Genomic DNA, 21,097 nt, shown 5'->3' with positions numbered 1-21,097 from the left:
ATTCAAAATAAATTTAATAATCATAATGATATAAATACTGTTGAAGTCAATTCCTAAATCATTTATAAATCAATAATTTTGAAAACAATAAAAACATAAGGAAAAGGGAAAATGGTTCTAAAACTAAATTTAAAAGGCAAAAAGCTGTACTATATTACAGTCAAACGCTTCTCAAAGTGAATGTCAATGCCCTGGTACCATGAATGCTAACGATTGAATAAACGTTAACAAAATATATATACGTAGAAACTAGCACTGCCGAGCTACTGTACATGAAACTTGTCACCAGAGAGAATGAAATGTGACGGAAACATTTAGTGATGGATCACATAAACGATAATATTTATTGTTCCTCCCCACAGGAGAATAACCAGATGTGGTATCCAGCACGTACTGTGTAATGAAACTGTGAATTTCTGTGAAACATCCATTTACAATAATCATTACATATATCTCTCGAAGGGATTGAATATTTTACTTAAATACTAAAGCTTTAAATGTAATTCTATATATTTGTATTTTCTAATTTGAATGTTTTGCATCAATATATGATTGATCTGTATCTTATGTATAAATTTAATTACATTTTCTTTTCATTTCAACTACTTCATATTTAACATTTCAAATTTCAAATTAATCCTGTTATACTTTACAAAACTTTATACGTTTTTGCAATCTCTAAGAAGGCATAATACAGTACAATATTTTGAAGTAACAAAATATTTCAAATAGGATTAAAGTACAGCTTAAACCGTTCCACGAAGTTTAGTTTTCATATACATTTGTTTTTCCCAGATAATATCCTATTTGGTTCAACAGGAGTCAATTGGAAGCATTTAAATATAAATAAAATAATCGAAATCCATATTTCTTTGAATTTAGTTCCGTGGCAGTTCAATAGAAACCCTTATTTTCCACACACCTGACATAAACAGACGAAGACGAGTACATTGCCCACTTATGCAGCGGCCAGGATGATGGTAAGCCAGCTGTGAGATTCATGTCTGCGGTTTATAGCTCATGCATGTTACCTAGTTATAAGAATAATAACTTACCATTTACCCTGCTATCAACCTTGTTTGTTTACAGAGTAGACAAATTAAAAGCTGTCTACAACGAATGAACTAGCCAATTAAATTAGAATCTAGATAGCTATTACTTTAATTATTCTCTGAACACTACAGGGTTCAATTAGCTGAAAGTTTGTTAAAGTATGTTACCTTTAATCTTAACCTAATTGAAATGTTTTTCTAAACGATCTCAGTAAATGGTTTTGCAGTTTGTTTTATATTGTCGTTTTTTCACATTCACTATGTTGATGATTTTATTGTTTTAATGTAGAATAATAAACAAGAAATATTTCTTACAAAAAATGCCGCTCGACATTTTAAAATTAATCATTGTTCTTTCTTCAGATATATTAATAATTTATAGAAAATATGTTTTTGTTACTATGGAAAATATGTTGGTTAATCGCAAAAATACACAAAATCTAACATAACTATTTAATTATAAATCACATCATGCCCATTTTGGTGGGTGTTAGTAATCTGGTTGATTTCATTGAATAATTGATATTTCTGCTAATTTTCAACAGCATTTGAAAGAAGACATGTGTACCTTTCCAACAATGTATTATTTATTGTTTGAAGGTTTGCATGGCGAAATCAAATGTTGATATAAAGTTTGCGGTACACCACGTGTATTAGTTCTGAATTCTCACTCTTGAGGACGATCAAAGCATATTGATCGAAACGTCGAGAAACTCAACAGTTCTTTTCAAAACTAAAACACGTGCTGTACCGCAAACTTTATATCAATGTATTACTTGCCAACAAATATTAATCTACTAATTAAAAAATGGCATTTAAAAATGGTCAATTTTGAACTTTAATGAGCTGTGTGTGTGTGACCTCAACCTATAGGCATGCAACTGAATACCCTCTATAGTAGAGCAGTTAATGACATGAGCTGTGCATTTTATTACCAAAGCATGAAACTTGGCACAAAGTTTCTATAATGTATATAGATTCAAAATATCGGAGGGTGCCAAGTGTCCAACGTCCGGTATGGCGGCCATCTTGATTTCAAAATGGCCACCATAAAAACAAAAAATGTTCATATCTTGGCAACTATACACATTAGAGACTTAATTCTGGTCTCAAATTGTTCACAAACTATATATTTCTATTTGCTCTAATGAAAATTTTCGTCCAAAAATGACCGGAAATGACGTTTCTTTCAGTTTGACCTTTGACCTCGTATTTGTATATCTCTGTAACTACTGGTCATTTTCAATCGATTTTGGTGTCATTTTGTTCAGAATAAATACATTTATATTTGTAGTAATGAAACATTTTCACATAAAATGACCGGAAATACAATTTATGACCTTTGACATTTAATTATTGATTTTTAATTATGTGAATATACTGTATGTGGTTTTTGGTGGTCTTAAATGCACCTAATTTTGAACTTTGACCTGATAGGCGTAATTATATTAAATGATTAATGGACTTAAATTGTATATAGTACATAAAATTGGTAAACATTGTGCTTGGTGGTACCATTAGTTCAATGATGTTTGCACCTTCTGATTCGCTAAAAGTTTTAATAGTTTGACAGAGGAAATAACATACATGTTATGGAATACCGTAAAACCTCGAAAAGGTGATAGTATGAGCTTCTTTTCGAGATAGACTGTATTTGAATGTCAAATGAATAGTATGATGATCGTGTTTATATCAATATATTATTAATGACCTTACAAAGAACCCTTTATATTTCAACAATCAAGCCTCAGTTATTCTACAATTTATTGTTTTCCAAGTGGTAGGCCTATTTTGATTGCATCTTCTTTTTGTAGGCCTATGCTTCCTCGGTAATATGGTCCTACCCCTCCTTCTTTGTCTGTAGATGGTCTTATACCCCATTCTTTGTTTGTGGATGGTCTTATACCCCCCTTCCTTGTCTGTGGATAGTCTTATACCCGCTTCTTTGTCTGTGGATGGTCTTATACCCGCTTCTTTGTCTGTGGATGGTCTTATACCCCCCTTCTTTGTCTGTGGATGGTCTTATACCCGCTTCTTTGTCTGTGGATGGTCTTACACCCCTTTCTTTGTATGTAGATGGTCTTACACCCCTTCTTTGTCTGTGGATGGTCCTACACTCCCTTCTTTGTATGTGGATGGTCCTACACCCCCTTCTTTGTCTGTGGATAGTCCCACACCCCCTTCTTTGTCTGTGGATGGTCTTATACCCCCTTCTTTGTCTGTGGATGGTCTTGAACCCCTTTCTTTGTCTGTGGATGGTCTTATACCCCCTTTTTTGTCTGTTGATGGTATTAAACCCCTTTCTTTGTCTGTTGATGGTATTACACCCCTTTCTTTGTGTGTGGATGGTCTTACACCCCTTCTTTGTCTGTGGATGGTCTTACACCTCCTTCTTTCTCTGTGGATGGTCTTATACCCCCTTCTTTGTCTGTGGATGGTCTTATACCCACTTCTTTGTCTGTAGATGATCTTATAATCCTTCTTTGTGTGTGGATGGTCTTACACTCCCTTCTTTGTCTGTGGGTGGGCTTACATCCCCTTCTTTGTCTGTGGATTGTCCGACACCCCCTTCTTTGTCTGTGGATGGTCCTACATCACCTTCTTTGTCTGTGGATGGTCTTATACCCCCTTCTTTGTCTGTAAGTGGTCCTATACCCTTTCTTTGTCAGTGGGTGGTCTTACACCCCCTTCTTTGTCTGTGGACGGTCCTACACCCCCTTCTTTATCTGTGGACGGTCTTACACCCCTTTCTTTGTCTGTGGACGGTCTTACACCCCTTCTGTGCCCGTGGACGGTCTTATATCCCCTTCCTTGTCTGTTGATGGTATTACACCCCTTTCTTTGTCTGTTGATGGTATTACACCCCTTTTTTTGTGTGTGGATGGTCTTACACTCCTTTCTTTGTGTGTGGATGGTCTTACACCCCTTCTTTGTCTGTGGATGGTCTTACACCCCCTTCTTTCTCTGTGGATGGCCTTACACCCCTTTCTTTGTCTGTAGACGGTCCTACACCCCTTTCTTTGTCTGTGGATGGTCTTACACCCCCTTCTTTGTCTGTGGATGGTCCTACACCCCCTTCTTTGTCTGTAGATGGCCTTACACCCCTTTCTTTGTGTGTGGATGGTCTTATACCCCCTTCTTTGTCTGTGGATGGTCTTACACCCCTTCTTTGTCTGTGGATGGTCTTACACCCCTTCTTTGTTTGTGGATAGTCTTATACCCCCTTCTTTGTCTGTGGATGGTCTTATACCCCTTCTTTGTCTGTGGATGGTCTTATACCCCCTTCTTTGTCTGTGGATGGTCTTATACCCCCTTCTTTGTCTGTGGATGGTCTTATACCTCCTTCTTTGTCTGTGGATGGTCTTACATCCCCTTCTTTGTCTGGACCCACTACTTTGATTGATTAAATCAGACATTGTTTCTTGTATGATTAGACCAAGACCTTCAAAGTGAAAGTCCACAAGTGGATGCCTAAAAAGGTCTTGTACAGAACAGTATATTGTAGGTCCATGTCACTAATTTGAGAATTACTTGAATAATTATATTGAGATGTCTTTTACGAATTGATTTGGTTCGGATTTTGCTAAAAAATCAATGAGTAGAGAAAATCGAGGAAAAGGATTCAGATGGTTTACAGCAAAGGCCCATTACCATAAAAATGGAGTACATTTTTTTAGATGCAACGAAAATGAACAAGAATTATCTGAGTTTCTGACTAATGAAAGTAGGTCTACTGCACAAATGCAGGATAAGTTTGTAGTAAGTACTTTGAAAGACGGTATTCTCTTAACTCATGAAAATGAAAACTTTCCGAACTTGTCTCATATGCAACATCAAAGAGCCCAACGAAAGAATGCTACTTTACATCAAAAATATTTCCAAATGGCATCTAACAATTCAATTCAACTTTTATTTCAGACAATTGTCCATATGGTATAATACATTGCAAAAAAAAAAGATGATGGAGAGAGGACCAAAACTTTTATCTAACGATTGACACATCACAGTTTAGCAAACAAGTTGGCATAGATGAGCTCAGTGATTGCTGTTTCTCAGTGATCTGTCATACTTTACGCCTATCCTATCACATCAAAAGTCAAAAATTCAGAATAATAATTCTTGGTCATTTTTGCAGTGTCATTTATTTCGTTAAAAAAAATTAGGTGCATTTATACCAATGTAAACCACATACAGTATGTTCACATATTATATATTATGTCAAAGGTTATAAATTGTATTTCCAGTCATTTTATGTGAAAATGTTTCATTACTACAAATATAAATGTCTCTATTCTGAACAAAATGACACCAAAATCGATAGAAAATGATAAGTAGTTACTGAGATATACAGATAAGAGGTCAAAGGTCAAACTGGGAGAAACGTCATTTCCGGTCATTTTTTGACGAAACTTTTCATTAGAGCAAATAGAAATATGTGGTTTGTGAACAATTTAACACCAGAATCAAGTCTCTACTGTTTATAGTTGCCAAGATATGAACACTTTTTGTTTTTATGGTGGCCATTTTGAAATCAAGATGGCCGCCATACCGGATGTTGGACACTTGGCACCCCCCGATATTTTTAATCTATATACATCAAAGAAACTTTGTGGCAAGTTTCATGCTTTGGTAATAAAGTGCACAACTTGGCTATTTTTATGGCACTAACTGCTCTACTACTAGAGACAACGTGACTTCATGGTGGTACAAGTGAGAAAATTATTCCCAGTCTGTTGATTTGTGTCAACCAATCAAAGGGCGAGAATCCAAAATCCATAGACTCTTTTTTCCCAGACGTTTTTTGGGTTCAGCAGCTGGGACCTATAAATTATAGTCGAGTTTACAAATTCCCAAAACTGTCAGCCTTAGAACTATAGCTATCGCGATGATAAAGCTCCTTAATGAGTATGTCCTCTTGGGACATTGCTGGCTAAAGCCGCGGCACGAAAAAATCTTTAAATAATTGCATAACAGGTTTATAGTAGAGTACACAACATAATGTACTCACTGCAATAACTGCAGTTGAGTAAATGTAATGTAATGTCAACCTCTCGGTTTGTCTTAAAATTACATAACAAATCGTAATCGTAACAGATTGAAGATTGCAAACAGAAGCTAAGACGCTTTGAAATTATATAACTTTTCAAAATGGTTACAAAATGATTAAATGTCCATCATTCAGTGTGTACTCAAAGCAGGTAAAATTGTTGTTGTTTGACTATAAGAAATATTTAAAAACTTGTAATGCATTGATATTAAAGAAAATATACTATTTATAATTGACCTGTACTTTAATTAAGTGAAAAAAAATCCTAAAATTATAATGAATTATTAAAGCATTGAGGCTAAATTATAATATAAACAGCAAGGAATTACCAGTACGTTTTGAGGACAGGTGTGATTGAATTACATAATCAATTGACATTTAAAAAAAACGAGAATAAACCGTGGGCTGATCATGCATGTAGGTTGAAATAATTACCTAGTTATAAAAACCAAATAGACTGCATAACTTTCTTTTTTTTTAAACATAAAATAAAATGACCCTATGTGAAGTATTTGGGTCGGGAATTTACATGCATTCACACACATTTGAACAGTCTTGAAAGCATATTTTCTAGTTTGGTTCTTCTGGGTGATTCTATACACAAGCGGTAGAAAGTGAGTAGCGTTCAATCCTTGTAATGTTTTGTAAAGGGTCTACACACCAGATAAGACACTTTCTGATATTAGGATACTGGAACAGATACATTTCATAAGAAACTGTTTATTTGCAGACTTTTCTGTATGGAAATGGAAATTTTCATTTCAACTTTTTATCGCCAATTTAAGCTTGGTTCTCACTAGTATGCAACACAAGGATAAGCCAACATTGCAGCTTATGTCATTGTGTTGCGTCCTAGTGGGAACCAAGGTTTAGCACAGCATTCATTTGGATTTAATCTCAAACAGCATTATGTTAGCATCCAATGACTACCACAATTTTCAAAAATTGTTTGCATTTCAGCACGGTATGGAGTGAGAACATTTAAAAGTTACTACAACTATATAGTCTTGAATTACTTTATACTATATATAACATTCTCTCAACAGTGTGAAACATAAATATTATATAGATGACCAACATAAAATACTCTTACCCGTTTCCATCAAACAGATCATTTAACTGTTTTCCTAAAACTTCTTTAACTATATCTATAATTTCCATTTTGTTATGCAATTCTGTAATCCAAATAGTGAACATACACCAGCCCAACTACTACTAATGCCTTATGGAAAGTAAATACCATTACCATCTATACAGCACAATTATATTCACTAATTTGTACAATTATTAGTGGTATAAATCTCAAACGTCATTAGGTAGGTGTTAAGCCACCTCAATATATGCATGAAGGAGAATTCCCTTTTTAAAAAAATGAAATGTAAACAAAACCCACACACGGTCAAGGTCTAAAATGATAGGAATTTATACATTTCAAGCAGAAACGATTCAGATATTAATCTAACAATACATTTAATTGTTGTATACTTTGATCTTCTGTTGCAAAGATTGCTGTGCGTCTGCCGTAAACAATGACCTGCGTGCCTGTCAAACATGTTTTTGACAGAAGGAATGCACTGATTCAGTGCTATGTATAAGGTCTGGTTCAGACTGTTTAGAATCTGGGAGAGCTACTATGTGTGAACATAGAATAAGAAAAATATTTGGTATTAGGCTAAAAAAAAATATTCTTACATGGCTTCCCAATATACAAGTTTTCAGTTGGATTTTTTTTTTTCCAATTGATAGATAACTTTCTTGGGTTTTTTGCCTCTTTCATTTTTTTATATAACTGAATCACCTTTTTCATACATTATGATTTACTGTATTATAACTCTAAAAAAAAAAAATAAAATATCAGAAATTATAATGTTTTACTTAAATATGAATATGAAAGAAATAAATGTTTATTTGAATTGAATTGGATGTTATATATATATATATATATGGTATATTATACTTAAACTTTAAATAAAAAGAAACAAGGTTGAGGTTTTAAAATGAGTTAAATTACAATGCTAATAACTGATTATAACCAATTATATTTAAAGATCGTGTTATTCAACTGAGAAGGAGAGAAGTTTGAGTCACAGAACAGATTACAGTATCTCGGACTGATGATTCAGGGTAACGAACTGCATACACGTCAACTAGATATTTCTATTCTAAGAAATACTACTAGTTTTTTTTTCTACTTAAGTTAAATGGACTTGACTCGCATCTAAAGAATGTCTGCCAGGGCTTTCCTGGAGAATACATCATTCTATTTGTAGATCGTGATTGAAACTGGAATTCACAAGACATTATATGTATATGTGGTAAGGACAACATTGTAGAAGGGCATTTGATGACGTAATGTAGAACTCATCATTGCCGGTAAAAGGATAGTTGTAAAGGGGCATTTGATGACGTAGTGTAGAACTCATCATTACTGGTAAAGGATAGTTTGTAAAAGGAAAATGATAGTTGCAAAGGGGCATTAATGATGATATAATGTAGAACTCATCATATTGGTAAAGGAATAGTTGTAAAGTGGCATTTGATGATGTAATGTAGAACTCATCATTACTGGTAAAAGATAGTTGTAAAGGGGCATTTGATGACGTAATGTAGAACTCATCATTACTGGTAAAAGATAGTTGTAAAGGGGCATTTGATGACGTAATGTAGAACTCATCATTACTGGTAAAGGATAGTTGTAAAGGGGCATTTGATGACGTAATGTAGAACTCATCATTACTGGTAAAGGATAGTTGTAAAGTGGCATTTGATGATGTAATGTAGAACTCATCATTACTGGTAAAAGATAGTTGTAAAGGGGCATTTGATGACGTAATGTAGAACTCATCATTACTGGTAAAGGATAGTTGTAAAGGGAAAAGGATAGTTGCAAAGGGGATGTGATGACGTAGTGTGGAGCTCATAATTGCTGGTAAAAGGATAGTTGTAAAGGGGCATTTGATGATGTAGTGTGGAGCTCATAATTGCTGGTAAAGGATAGTTGTAAAGGGAAAAGGATAGTTGCAAAGGGCATGTGATGACGTAGTGTGGAGCTCATAATTGCCGGTAAAAGGATAGTAATTGTAAAGGGGCATTTGATGATGATTTAGGTGCAATAAGGAAGTTATGAGTACATTAGATATACAGCTACTAAACTACTATATCAATTTATGTATCATATGTAGATATATAATTTGAAAAAAAAATATGTAGGGAATCTAATACTGTAAAATCCCTCTCCCACGCACTTTTGGTACACCCTTATTCAAGGGAAACTCCTACAAAGGGCACATTTCCCTGAAATGCCTGAGAGGAAATACATATGTTTTTTAACACTACGGAGACACCCCTATTAAGGGAAAACTTTGTTAGCTTTTTGTACAGGGGTTCTACTGTGATAGACATTTTTTTTTACAGTACTATACTGTTGGAAATAAACTGTTGGAATTCCAGGACTTTAATTAACGACAAGTTTCCATCTTTATGTAAAAATGTCATTAGCGAACTGATGAGCATGTTACAAATATTGTCAATGACAAATAAGGCTAATATGATCTTCAACAAAATGAGTTTGTGGAAAGACATGTATTAAAGCTATCAAATAAATTTGAAGAAAGTAGATAAAACCATTAGAATAGGATTAAACTGGTTGAAAACGTAATAACACTATTACATAGAACTATTCCTTATATCTGAAAAAGATGTTTTATACAAGTTGAAAAAGTTACAAAAATTAATATGAACGGCAGATGTAAAAGAAAAATTAATAATAAAACTATTAAAAAATGAATTTATAATTTTGCCATATTTCACACAATAAATTATGATAATAAGTGAAAGTGATTTAAATAATTTCATTTGAAAATGTATTTATAAACAAAGTTTTTATATTTGAATTTTGCCATATTTCATACAATCAATATGATATTTAAGCAAGAAAATGAAGCAATTTAATTAAATATTTAAAAACGCATTTGTAACAAAGTTTTTATAACTGAATTGTGGTATATTGCACACAATAAATTATATATACAGAATTAAACTAGATTTGATCTTGTCATTTTAGATGCATGCATGCACTGTACGTTAAAATATGAGAGTGGAAAAATGATCTGCCAGCCTATCACCTGAAGAATCTACGTAAATTATCAAATTAAAAAAAATAAGAATATAAAAAATATGCATATTATAAACAAAATATTTTATATACCTGAATTCTGCCATTTTCCTATATATGTCATGCATTCCTATTAACTCTGGATTAAATTACAATTGACCAAATTGTTGTATTAACAAATACAGTGCATGACGTGAATGGTAACACAGCCTAGTAACCATATCAAAGTTGTTTCCATTTTAATACCTTCAAGTTCTCTTATTAAAAATTAAATTACAAATTGTCCAAAAGTTCATGAAATGACCGTGAACCCACTATCTATGACGTTATAGGCTGAGTGACCTACCTGTGTGACATCATAGATTTGAACATGTGATCACAAATAATGTGGATCGGTGCACATACAAGTGGCTGAACTCAGTTGAGGATTATCGGGGAAATCTATAGAATTGTAGTTTGTAATGCTTGAGCGGGCTTAATTGGAATTAAATTTGATAAAACAAGGATAACTGTCTTATTTAAAAAGGAAAATTACTTGAAATGCGCAATATATTTTCTAAAGAGATGAATTAATTGAATTCGTAATTAGAATTATGTAAATAAGATATATTATATTTAAACACCAACAATACAAGGGACAATAGATAATTGCACGTTCTGCAAATTATCATAGTATAAATAGGCATATAGTGGAAAACTATTAACATTTTTTCTATTTCTGTTACTGGATCAGGGCTCAATTTATTATTAGCCCAACATACAGTGAGTACAGCAACAAACTAATAATGGCCAGACAAACTGTCTTCCCAATGTGATCATGTACTCTGGCAATTATAAGGCTCATTTAGTAGCAGACATACTGTATCTACTGAACCTATTTATGTAGTTTTCTGATGCTAGTTCAGGTTACAGAAAGCCGCATGTGGGCCACACAAATCATATGGAATTAGCCTACTACTGTAGGTTGTTTACACCGTTTACACCAATGGAATATGGCGTATTAGCATATGACGCTGATAGCAAGGTCAAATTAGAAACTACATAGAAAAAACGAAGGTGTTCAGAAACAAGTCTACGCTTTAACGTTACAATGGAAATTTCATCTTTCAGGATCCTTCTTGTCATCATAGGAAATTGGACACAACGTTGAGTTACATACGTTGTAATGCATCATTATACTGAAACACTTATATTACAGTACAGAAACAAAACAAACGCTAAAACAATACACTTTGTCGGTGCGGACGTTACTAATCAAAAGAAATAAAAATCTAGAATTAATCAATGTTTATAAAGGAATAGAATTCAGAAAAAAGTTTTAGAAAAATGGAATGAGCTTTTTTTTTAGTTATTAGTCAATCTAAATGTACATACGTCAACGCACAGCAGGCAAACTATAAATAATTTGTTACTCTCTGTCAATTGTTGGAGCCATGACTGTTGCAATTCACACTGTATGTTATTTTCTATAGCAAACATACAAATATTACACCAAGACTTGTGTGACGAGGTGTAGATAAGTTGTAAAATTCTTTACAATGTTACAGATAATTCAGTATGTAACAATAACAGTCAATACACAGCAGGAATGATCCATAAATAATTTAAGTCCTGTATATTGATGTTTGTAGTATGCATGAGGTTTTTTCACACAGAGTATATTGTTTGGGACACTTGTTATTACATTAAAGTGTATTCCTTTATAATTATTAATGGAATTTAGTATGTATAATTGCACCTTATGACTTTTGGTATGGGTTATCACGCCTCTATACTAACAACAAAGGTTGAGGGGATTGGATAAAAAAGAAGAAAAAAAAAGAGAAACGAATGAGAAGGTGAAATATGCTATTTGTTTAGAAACTTCCACGTGCAGTTCTGTATGGTAAAGGCATGTTTCTATTACAAGTATTGGACACATGGTATGTACATTACCAACGCTCATCATATTTAAACGTGTAGTAGTGTGGACAAGTAAAATTATGAGGCAAGTAGTAGACCAGTAGCCTAATTCGACACCCCTGCCCCCACCCACCATTACGAAAAAAGAATGTAATAATATACAAATAATGTATATTAAATTAATTTTAATCAGTAAATTATTATTGAGGGTATACTAATGATCAGTTTCAGCTGGATGGACCACTCTCGTTAAATTTTGTTAAAATAAAATAAATAAATCATCCATTCTTATGTGTTGTGTATCAATCCTTGCATTATATTCTAAATACAAACAAGGCAATATTTATCTTTAAACAATTTAATGTCAATGAACTGACTAAAAGATAATTTTAGTAACTTCTATTTTAGACTGTTACTACATATAGTGTTGTTGATACATACATGTTTAATATGAACACAATCCTGCCTGATGTAACCAACTTGTTTTGCTAAAAAAAGCTATTCTGGTATACAATGGCTTTGCGTGATCAGAGATGAGATTAAAAGGTTTATGAAAACTCCCATTAAAGTATAATTTGCGCATACATATTTGAGTCTTTTAAAGCACAAAAGGATGATGGATAACATGTGTCACAAACTATAGGATACGATTTATCTACAGTTAGTTAAAATGAAAGTTGTAGAAGATGGAATAACAACATATGGATGAACATTTATTACACTTTGATATACACAAGCTGATAGTGGTTATACAGTACAGTATCTGGTATTTTGTAGCTTGTTGATTGGTTACTAACTCACTTCCCTAGGGGCCTTGGTGTAAAATACTTTTAATTACTATTATTAATTAATTACTCTATTAATTATAAAATAAAAATAATTATTTTAACGGGAAAGTAACTGTAAGCAGAAAAACAAATCCAGAATGTCAAAAAAACATTAGGTCTGTCACTTTCTCTGTATAAGAGCGCCATTGAGTTATCTGGAATTGCTAACAATATCATCATAATACAAAGATTTAACAGTTCATGAATAGTATAGTAAAAATCACTCAATTGTTTGTGCACAGAGATGGAAACAGTGGTGTTGGTATAGGCTATGAGTTTTGCTTACCTTGATATTAACAAACAATAGCATATTCTTCTCGAAAAGTAGAAGTCATTGAACCCCTCTTAATAAATGGTATAGTCCATGAACTATGCCCTCAAGTGGGAGCAGAAAAAAATGACCATCATAATTTTTTTTTGCAACAAGGAATAGCAATACATGTCTGAATAACGAGCATGGTTTGGTGTTGCGATAGAAATACTGGGGTTGCTGCTAAATAAAGACGGATGCTATAAAGTAGTATCAATCACAAGACCAATAACCTATTCATTTATCAGTGGTATAGCGTTATTTTCCTCCTATTATCCCAATATAATCATATTGTATAACAAAATGGTAGAAACAAACAAAAAACACTAATAGCTGGAATAGCTGGACTAGTTGGCCATAGAAGCTTAAAATACACTTCAATAAAAGCTACTTTAAAGAAACTTAACCTCATTGAAAAAATCTGGGTCAGGAAGAAGTGCTTGGATGTAGGAACTAAAGTAATACAGTATTCTATTCAAATCAAATTGAATTAAACCAAATAAACAACTCTAATTCGAGTCAGAGACATTAAATTTCTTCCTTCGTTCTTTGAAAAGCCATAGCCAGAGTTTTATATTAAAAAAAAAACGATCAGGATTCTGTGCATCACCTGGGATTTCACAAGGATGCAATCAAGGATCTCACCGGGATTTGCTGTATACTATGTAATGAAGTGGAATAACATTATCTAACATCCCAATAGGATTATAGGTTTCATCCAACTTTATATGATGAAACTCTGTTGTACTCTATCTTTGTCTGTGAGACCTAGTGGTTTTTTATGGAGATTCCATATTTTTTGCATGTCACTGAATATGCGTGTTCCAAACTACTTCTACTTCAGGTAGGCACTATTAACGTTAAAATAATGACAAAAATAATACAGAAACCAAATAATTACATTGAAAACATAAATTATGTACACTTGATATCACTTTAATTTTTAAATATATAATGAATATGAAAAAAACTCACACATCCATGAGATAACTGAGAACGTTGATATATTTCACGAAGGTTGATATATTTCACAAACCGAACATCAAAGAGAATTACAGCACACGGAATTAAAGCACACAACCTTTCATTACATTCTTGGAAATGTACAATAGTAATTGAATGATATTTCACAGCAATATACTGGCCATACGTTGCTATACACTTTGAACAATATGAATGAACCTTAATTTCAATATTTTTACTTTATGGTAATTATGAAATAATAATATGTAGTCTAGCAATTATTACAGAAAGAACTACCCACTTATAATACTGTTGTTGAATTGCAATTCAGTCATTATTGTTGGTAAGTACAGATGACACTTTCCCTTCTCGCGGTGCTACAGCAAATATTATTGATTTTGCGTGTCGAGTATCGCCAACAATCTAAAGTATTGTATAGAGTTACGCGCAGTTGTGCCAGCATATTTATGTATATTTTGATAATCAAACCAATTAATTAAATTTCAGATAAATTATTTCTATCTATCACAATATTTCATCGTGGTGTTGGCCCAAAAATTACTGGTTTCCATTTGAATCCTGGGTTCAATTTACACATGGTGATATTTTCATTCATTCATGATCCAATAATAAAATACCTGTTTTCCAGTCGACGTTGAGTTGCGGCGATTTGCATTGAATTGATCACAACTCAACATCAACTGGAAAACAGGCTAAATTTTCTACAGGAAGTTTTCTCTAATGAGACCCAGTAAGTACTGTAAGAGTAAAACTTAATATATAAACAATAATAATGATAAAAAGAAAGATTTAATATTACCAGAACACCCTCCTATGGGACATGCCTATTCAAATGATGCTATCCAGTGAATTGAATGAGGGGCAATATCTATGGCCAATGCCTCATTCAGGAGACATCCCTATTAACTTTATTAGGTCCATCCTTAGGTGTCCCCTTAATAGGGGCTGTACGCCTCATTCAGGAGACATCCTTATTAACTTTATTAGGTCCATCCTTAGGTGTCCCCTTAATAGGGGCTGTATGCCTCATTCAGGAGACATCCCTATTAACTTTATTAGGTCCATCCTTAGGTGTCCCCTTAATAGGGGCTGTATGCCTCATTCAGGAGACATCTCTATTAACTTTATTAGGTCCATCCTTAGGTGTCCCCTTAATAGGGGCTGTATGCCTCATTCAGGAGACATCCCTATTAACTTTATTAGGTCCATCCTTAGGTGTCCCCTTAATAGGGGCTGTATGCCTCATTCAGGAGACATCTCTATTAACTTTATTAGGTCCATCCTTAGGTGTCCCCTTAATAGGGGCTGTATGCCTCATTCAGGAGACATCCCTATTAACTTTATTAGGTCCATCCTTAGGTGTCCCCTTAATAGGGGCTGTATGCCTCATTCAGGAGACATCTCTATTAACTTTATTAGGTCCATCCTTAGGTGTCCCCTTAATAGGGGCTGTACGCCTCATTCAGGAGACATCTCTATTAACTTTATTAGGTCCATCCTGAGGTGTCCCCTTAATAGGGGCTGTATGCCTCATTCAGGAGACATCCCTATTAACTTTATTAGGTCCATCCTTATGTGTCCCCTTAATAGGGGCTGTACGCCTCATTCAGGAGACATCCCTATTAACTTTATTAGGTCCATCCTTAGGTGTCCCATTAATAGGGGCTGTACGCCTCATTCAGGAGACATCTCTATTAACTTTATTAGGTCCATCCTTAGGTGTCCCCTTAATAGGGGCTGTATGCCTCATTCAGGAGACATCCCTATTAACTTTATTAGGTCCATCCTTAGGTGTCCCCTTAATAGGGGCTGTATGCCTCATTCAGGAGACATCTCTATTAACTTTATTAGGTCCATCCTTAGGTGTCCCCTTAATAGGGGCTGTACGCCTCATTCAGGAGACATCTCTATTAACTTTATTAGGTCCATCCTGAGGTGTCCCCTTAATAGGGGCTGTATGCCTCATTCAGGAGACATCCCTATTAACTTTATTAGGTCCATCTTTAGGTGTCCCTTTAATAGGGGCTGTACGCCTCATTCAGGAGACATCCCTATTAACTTTATTAGGTCCATCCTTAGGTGTCCCATTAATAGGGGCTGAACGCCTCATTCAGTAGACATCTCTATTAACTTTATTAGGTCCATCCTTAGGTGTCCCCTTAATAGGGGCTGTATGCCTCATTCAGGAGACATCCCTATTAACTTTATTAGGTCCATCCTTAGGTGTCCCCTTAATAGGGGCTGTACGCCTCATTCAGGAGACATCCCTATTAACTTTATTAGGTCCATCCTTAGGTGTCCCTTTAATAGGGGCTGTACGCCTCATTCAGGAGACATCCCTATTAACTTTATTAGGTCCATCCTTAGGTGTCCCCTTAATAGGGGCTGTACTTTCACTTTTTGTGCATTTCTTCTAAAGTTTCTGCAATATCGTGATAATAAATTTTAATTATTCATGGTAAAATTTTATAATTTCAATTCATTGCCAAGAGACTGTTTTTATGGATTTGAAAGCTGTTGTTCCCATATAGACAAAAACAATAACCAAATTTACAATTTGTTTCTTAAATCCTGTATCTTCTTTAAAAATATACATTTATTCAATTTTGATTAATATATGCAGTACTATAAGAAGGAGATTTGTTATATTAGAACTTCCTATTTGAAATATCAAATGTAAAGAAAATAACCGGGTACCTGTAAGTATTTCTTCTTGATTAATTGCCATGTTTATAAACACGAAGATCTTAAGAAGCATAAAAAACAGATGATCAACAAACCAAAATGAACTACAGAGATTTTGGTAGAAGAAACAGAATCTTGTTTTAACCCTAAATTATACTGTATATAGTGTTTGTCTAGCCCAAGGGGTTTTGAATAGGAAGTTTAGGGAGTGGGATTTATACTCACTCAATATATATAGTAATAGTATTTTAAAAGGAATAGTCTGGGATTCAGTAAACAAAGATATTAGGAAGCGTAACATAATAAATGCATCATATACGAACCATATTACCACCATACTATCAGAAACTTTTTGTTTATCAAACATGTTAATTTCATATATTTTGTATGAACGTACACATGGGTCAAATTACAATTATTATGAATATTTTATGTTTTTCTGGAGACAATAATCAAATAACTGACAATGTTATTCTAGTAAATTGAATTCAATTTGACCTGTGTCTTTGATTTCAAGGAAAATAAATGCAACTGTTGTACACTTCTATGGAAAAAATAATCAATAACATTTTGTAAAGAGAAATGCACTTTTACAATACATGATTATGATTTATTACCATTTAACATTAAAGCTCTTTAATGAAAGGGCATTTTACACTAATATAAATATTCTTTGAGCAGTCAAAACAGTACAATCTAAAATACCACAGGGACCACTCATTATATAACTTGTATTCTTTATGTTAATAAAGGTCTTTTTGTATAGAATACTATAAAATGAGCTTTCTTTGCCCATTCCCCTTTTAATACAGTAGTAAGTATATCACAGATGTTTTCATTGAATAATTTCATATAGATTCTAAGTTGTATAGATGACAAAATTGATTAAACAGAGTATACATATCAGGTTCTTGAAAATAGGCATTTCATACTACACTATTATTAAGGCATTTGTGGCACATTAGATCCAATATTCGTTTTAATATAAGTGTTTATTCTGTACAAACTTTTTACATGTAAAAAAAATTGAGTGCACACAGCTTTTAAAATGTTATGTTGTTGGGACAAAATGATGTGAATTTAAAATAATCAAATATTTTTTGGGTAATTCAACTGATCATTTGGCACTTTTTATGCTGTGGTTTATTGATCCAAAGGTAGCAAAATTCAGGGTTGGGCCTGCATTATTTTTTTGTATTAAAGATGAGAGTTTTAGTAAACACGATCTTATATATATATAGATCTTATATGATATGAGGGATTCTGTTTACAGAAAATCAATCAGTTCTTGTATTTTGAGAGATACACAAAGTACGTTTTTATTTTGTTCGTGCTTCAGAATTCTGTATTTTTATTGTATTTAGTATTGAATTTGTAGTTTGATGTACGAGTTCCTAATAAAGCTAAGTCAAAATGTACTACTGTACATGATACTATAATTATGTAATATATTAAGATTGATATAGTATATTCGAAATGCCAACAAGAAAATAATTGTACTTCAATAAACGTCAGGCATATTCATCATTGGAAGATTATTCTAATCCAACATATATTAAACCATGATTCCGCAATCATCACAACCTTTTTAATACAAATGCACATTAAGTTTCTTGTATTAGGGTAACCATTTACAAACTCCACAAACCATAATTAATGTTTTATACAGTAACAAATCCAACCACAAGTTATTTTAGAGAAACACTACTTTTCAGCAGGAGTTTAGTTATTTTTACATTTGATTATATTTCATGCTATTGTGTATTCAACTAATACGTTATTATAGGGGGTGTTAAAAGAGTTCAATCCAATTGGGTTTAACAATGAAAGCCCTAGTGGTCTATGGATAACATCTGCATACGGTATCAAGCAGAAAGTTTGGACCGATTTTTCTATTCTCTCGAATTTCCCAATCTATCTTTTCAAATGAATTAATATTCAGTTTAATTAATATTTAATTTATAAATTAACAGGCACAGGACAAATTCAAACCCGTCCTGTGCCTGTTAATTTATATCTATTTTGTAAAATCATCTTTTTCATTGAATTAATTTCGCCCTCACCCAACTCCACTCCCATTTCACTTTTAAAAATATAAGGAAAGAAAACACAACGAATAGGTGGAATCGACTGAATTATTAAAGAAACTTTTTCTAGATTTCTCAGAAATGCAAGTAATTATTTGATCTGATGCTTAGCAATAATTTGTGTTTTGTTGCTTTTGATTAATCTGAGATCGTTTAACTCACTAATAATCTTTCAGATGACCTAAAACTCCAGGTGCAGGCAATTTCTATTGATCATACTTTCCAATAATTATCGATCTAAATTTTCCACTATATGTTTCATAATTTGTTTTAAGTTTAAGGTGAAACTACAGTACTACACGAGAAAAATAAAATTAAAGCACAACTTATATTGAAAAGTTCACCAGTTTTAGTCGTACTGTACCTCGATAATCTTAGGAGATCCTATCATCTATCAAAAAAAATCATTGTTATCAACAGTAAAAAAATCTTCACAGATAACGTCACACTCTACACGTCATAGACAAGATGTACAGATTACATAACAAATAAATCTTTTCAAAATCAATGCATTTTAATTATTGTTTACTCCTGTTAGTTCAGGTGTCAGCGTTATTGAAGTGTCTATTCATATTTCAACAGTAAACAATTTCCAAAATCTATTTTAAACGTTAGCATGCGTTTGTGGAGATTATCATATTTGCAAAACAGTTATTAATAGATTATGTATTGGCAAAATTTACTCATCACATCACAGACACATGAATTTGCCTCTACAAAACAACGTTACTTTGAGAAACTGTAAATATTCATCAATAACAAATTCTATTTCTACAAATTTTGCACATCGATAATAAAATAATATATAAAAAAAGACTGAACCTACAACCGTGAGACCAAGTTTACCCAACATGCTTAAATACTATTTTTCTTTGTAATACCTGTTTATAATAATTAAATTAAAAAATTATTGTATATTATTAAATTTGATCAAATATAGACCTGGATGTTTTTGCGCTGATATGGCAGTAGTGTATTGGTTTAAGTATAGAGTCGATAAATAAAATGTAATTTTAACCAAACGTTACATTATTTTAGCCAAGTGATACATCATTTCAACCATGTGATACATCATTTTAACAAAGTGATACACCATTCTAATTAGGCGTTGCATCATTTGAAAACCAAGTGATACATATAGTTCCAACAAAGTCAAAAACAGTTGCATGTCTTCAACAACAAAAAAATTGTTTACAGTTCTTAACTTCAAAACACTGGTAACCCAGGCTTCTACGTCACTAGCGTCATACTGAAGACTACTCATATTATTGATGACTAAATCAGCACTATACATATTGAAAGAAAATGAAAACATTGCTAAACCCAGGGGATATATGCCTATGTAATTTTCAACAAAACAATAAATGTGTAATATGTCATCTGTGTTGCAGGGATTTGTGCATGCCAGATGATCAGAGATAAATCACTCAGGAGACAGATCAAATTTAGCAAGAGATTTTGTATAGTATTTCACATTTCTTAAGATTTTGCATCGAAAAAACAACAAGATACCAACAGTTCAAACTCCTTCATCATAAGAAATTAAAAGATTTTTGCCAATTTAATAAAAATAATGTAAACAAATCTTGATATCCAATTGCATATGCCACATTATATACCTCTGAACCGATCATGAAAACGAACCAGATATACACACCACGCCTGTTTCTCAACGACAGGGGCCGAATGGACCAGTACACCGGGGTAACCCCTACTCTTCAAAAAGATGTAATGGGTTCTTCAAAGTGCACACAAGCCAGATGTGTACACTGGACTTCCAGTTTTAAGTCCTTATCCTAGAAGACCACAACAATGGTCGGAAATGTCTTGAACCTGTGCTGATTGTATAGCTAAGGTTTGCAGCACCTGTGCCTTAACCGCTCGACCACTCGACCGTGGTAAGCTGGCATTGCGTGACTTCAGGTCCTTGTTAAACCCACAAATGCACAACAGCCCAAAGTTCTCTCTAGTACAGCCAGTTAACTGAGGAGTATTGTGCATTGATAACCTATAATGATACAAACATGTGTTGTGTTTGGCATTAAATCACAAAAAAACAGTTCCTTGCACCCCAATCACACACTTTTTA

At 33.2% G+C, this 21,097-nt stretch overlaps 1 protein-coding gene across 2 annotated transcripts in view; it reads right to left on the bottom strand.

The window, feature by feature from the left end:
- Nucleotides 1–21,097, bottom strand: part of LOC144844437 (maternal embryonic leucine zipper kinase-like) — a 67,962-nt gene that overhangs the window by 22,262 nt on the left and 24,603 nt on the right. The window contains exon 1 of one of the 2 annotated variants that reach the window (XM_078701346.1): nt 7,193–7,319. The exons of the other annotated variant lie outside the window; for it this stretch is intronic. Within the exon in view, the coding sequence (XP_078557472.1) occupies nt 7,193–7,296 (104 nt within the window). The 5' untranslated portion in view covers nt 7,297–7,319. Of the gene's footprint in view, nt 1–7,192; nt 7,320–21,097 lie in introns of those variants that run through there. 2 annotated transcript variants of the gene reach the window in all.

This window comes from Antedon bifida, chromosome 6 (genome assembly GCF_963402885.1).
Source record: "Antedon bifida chromosome 6, ecAntBifi1.1, whole genome shotgun sequence".
Classification (NCBI taxonomy): domain Eukaryota; kingdom Metazoa; phylum Echinodermata; class Crinoidea; order Comatulida; family Antedonidae; genus Antedon; species Antedon bifida.
Note: the sequence above shows the minus strand (reverse complement) of the source record. Positions and strands in the feature narration are given on the sequence as shown.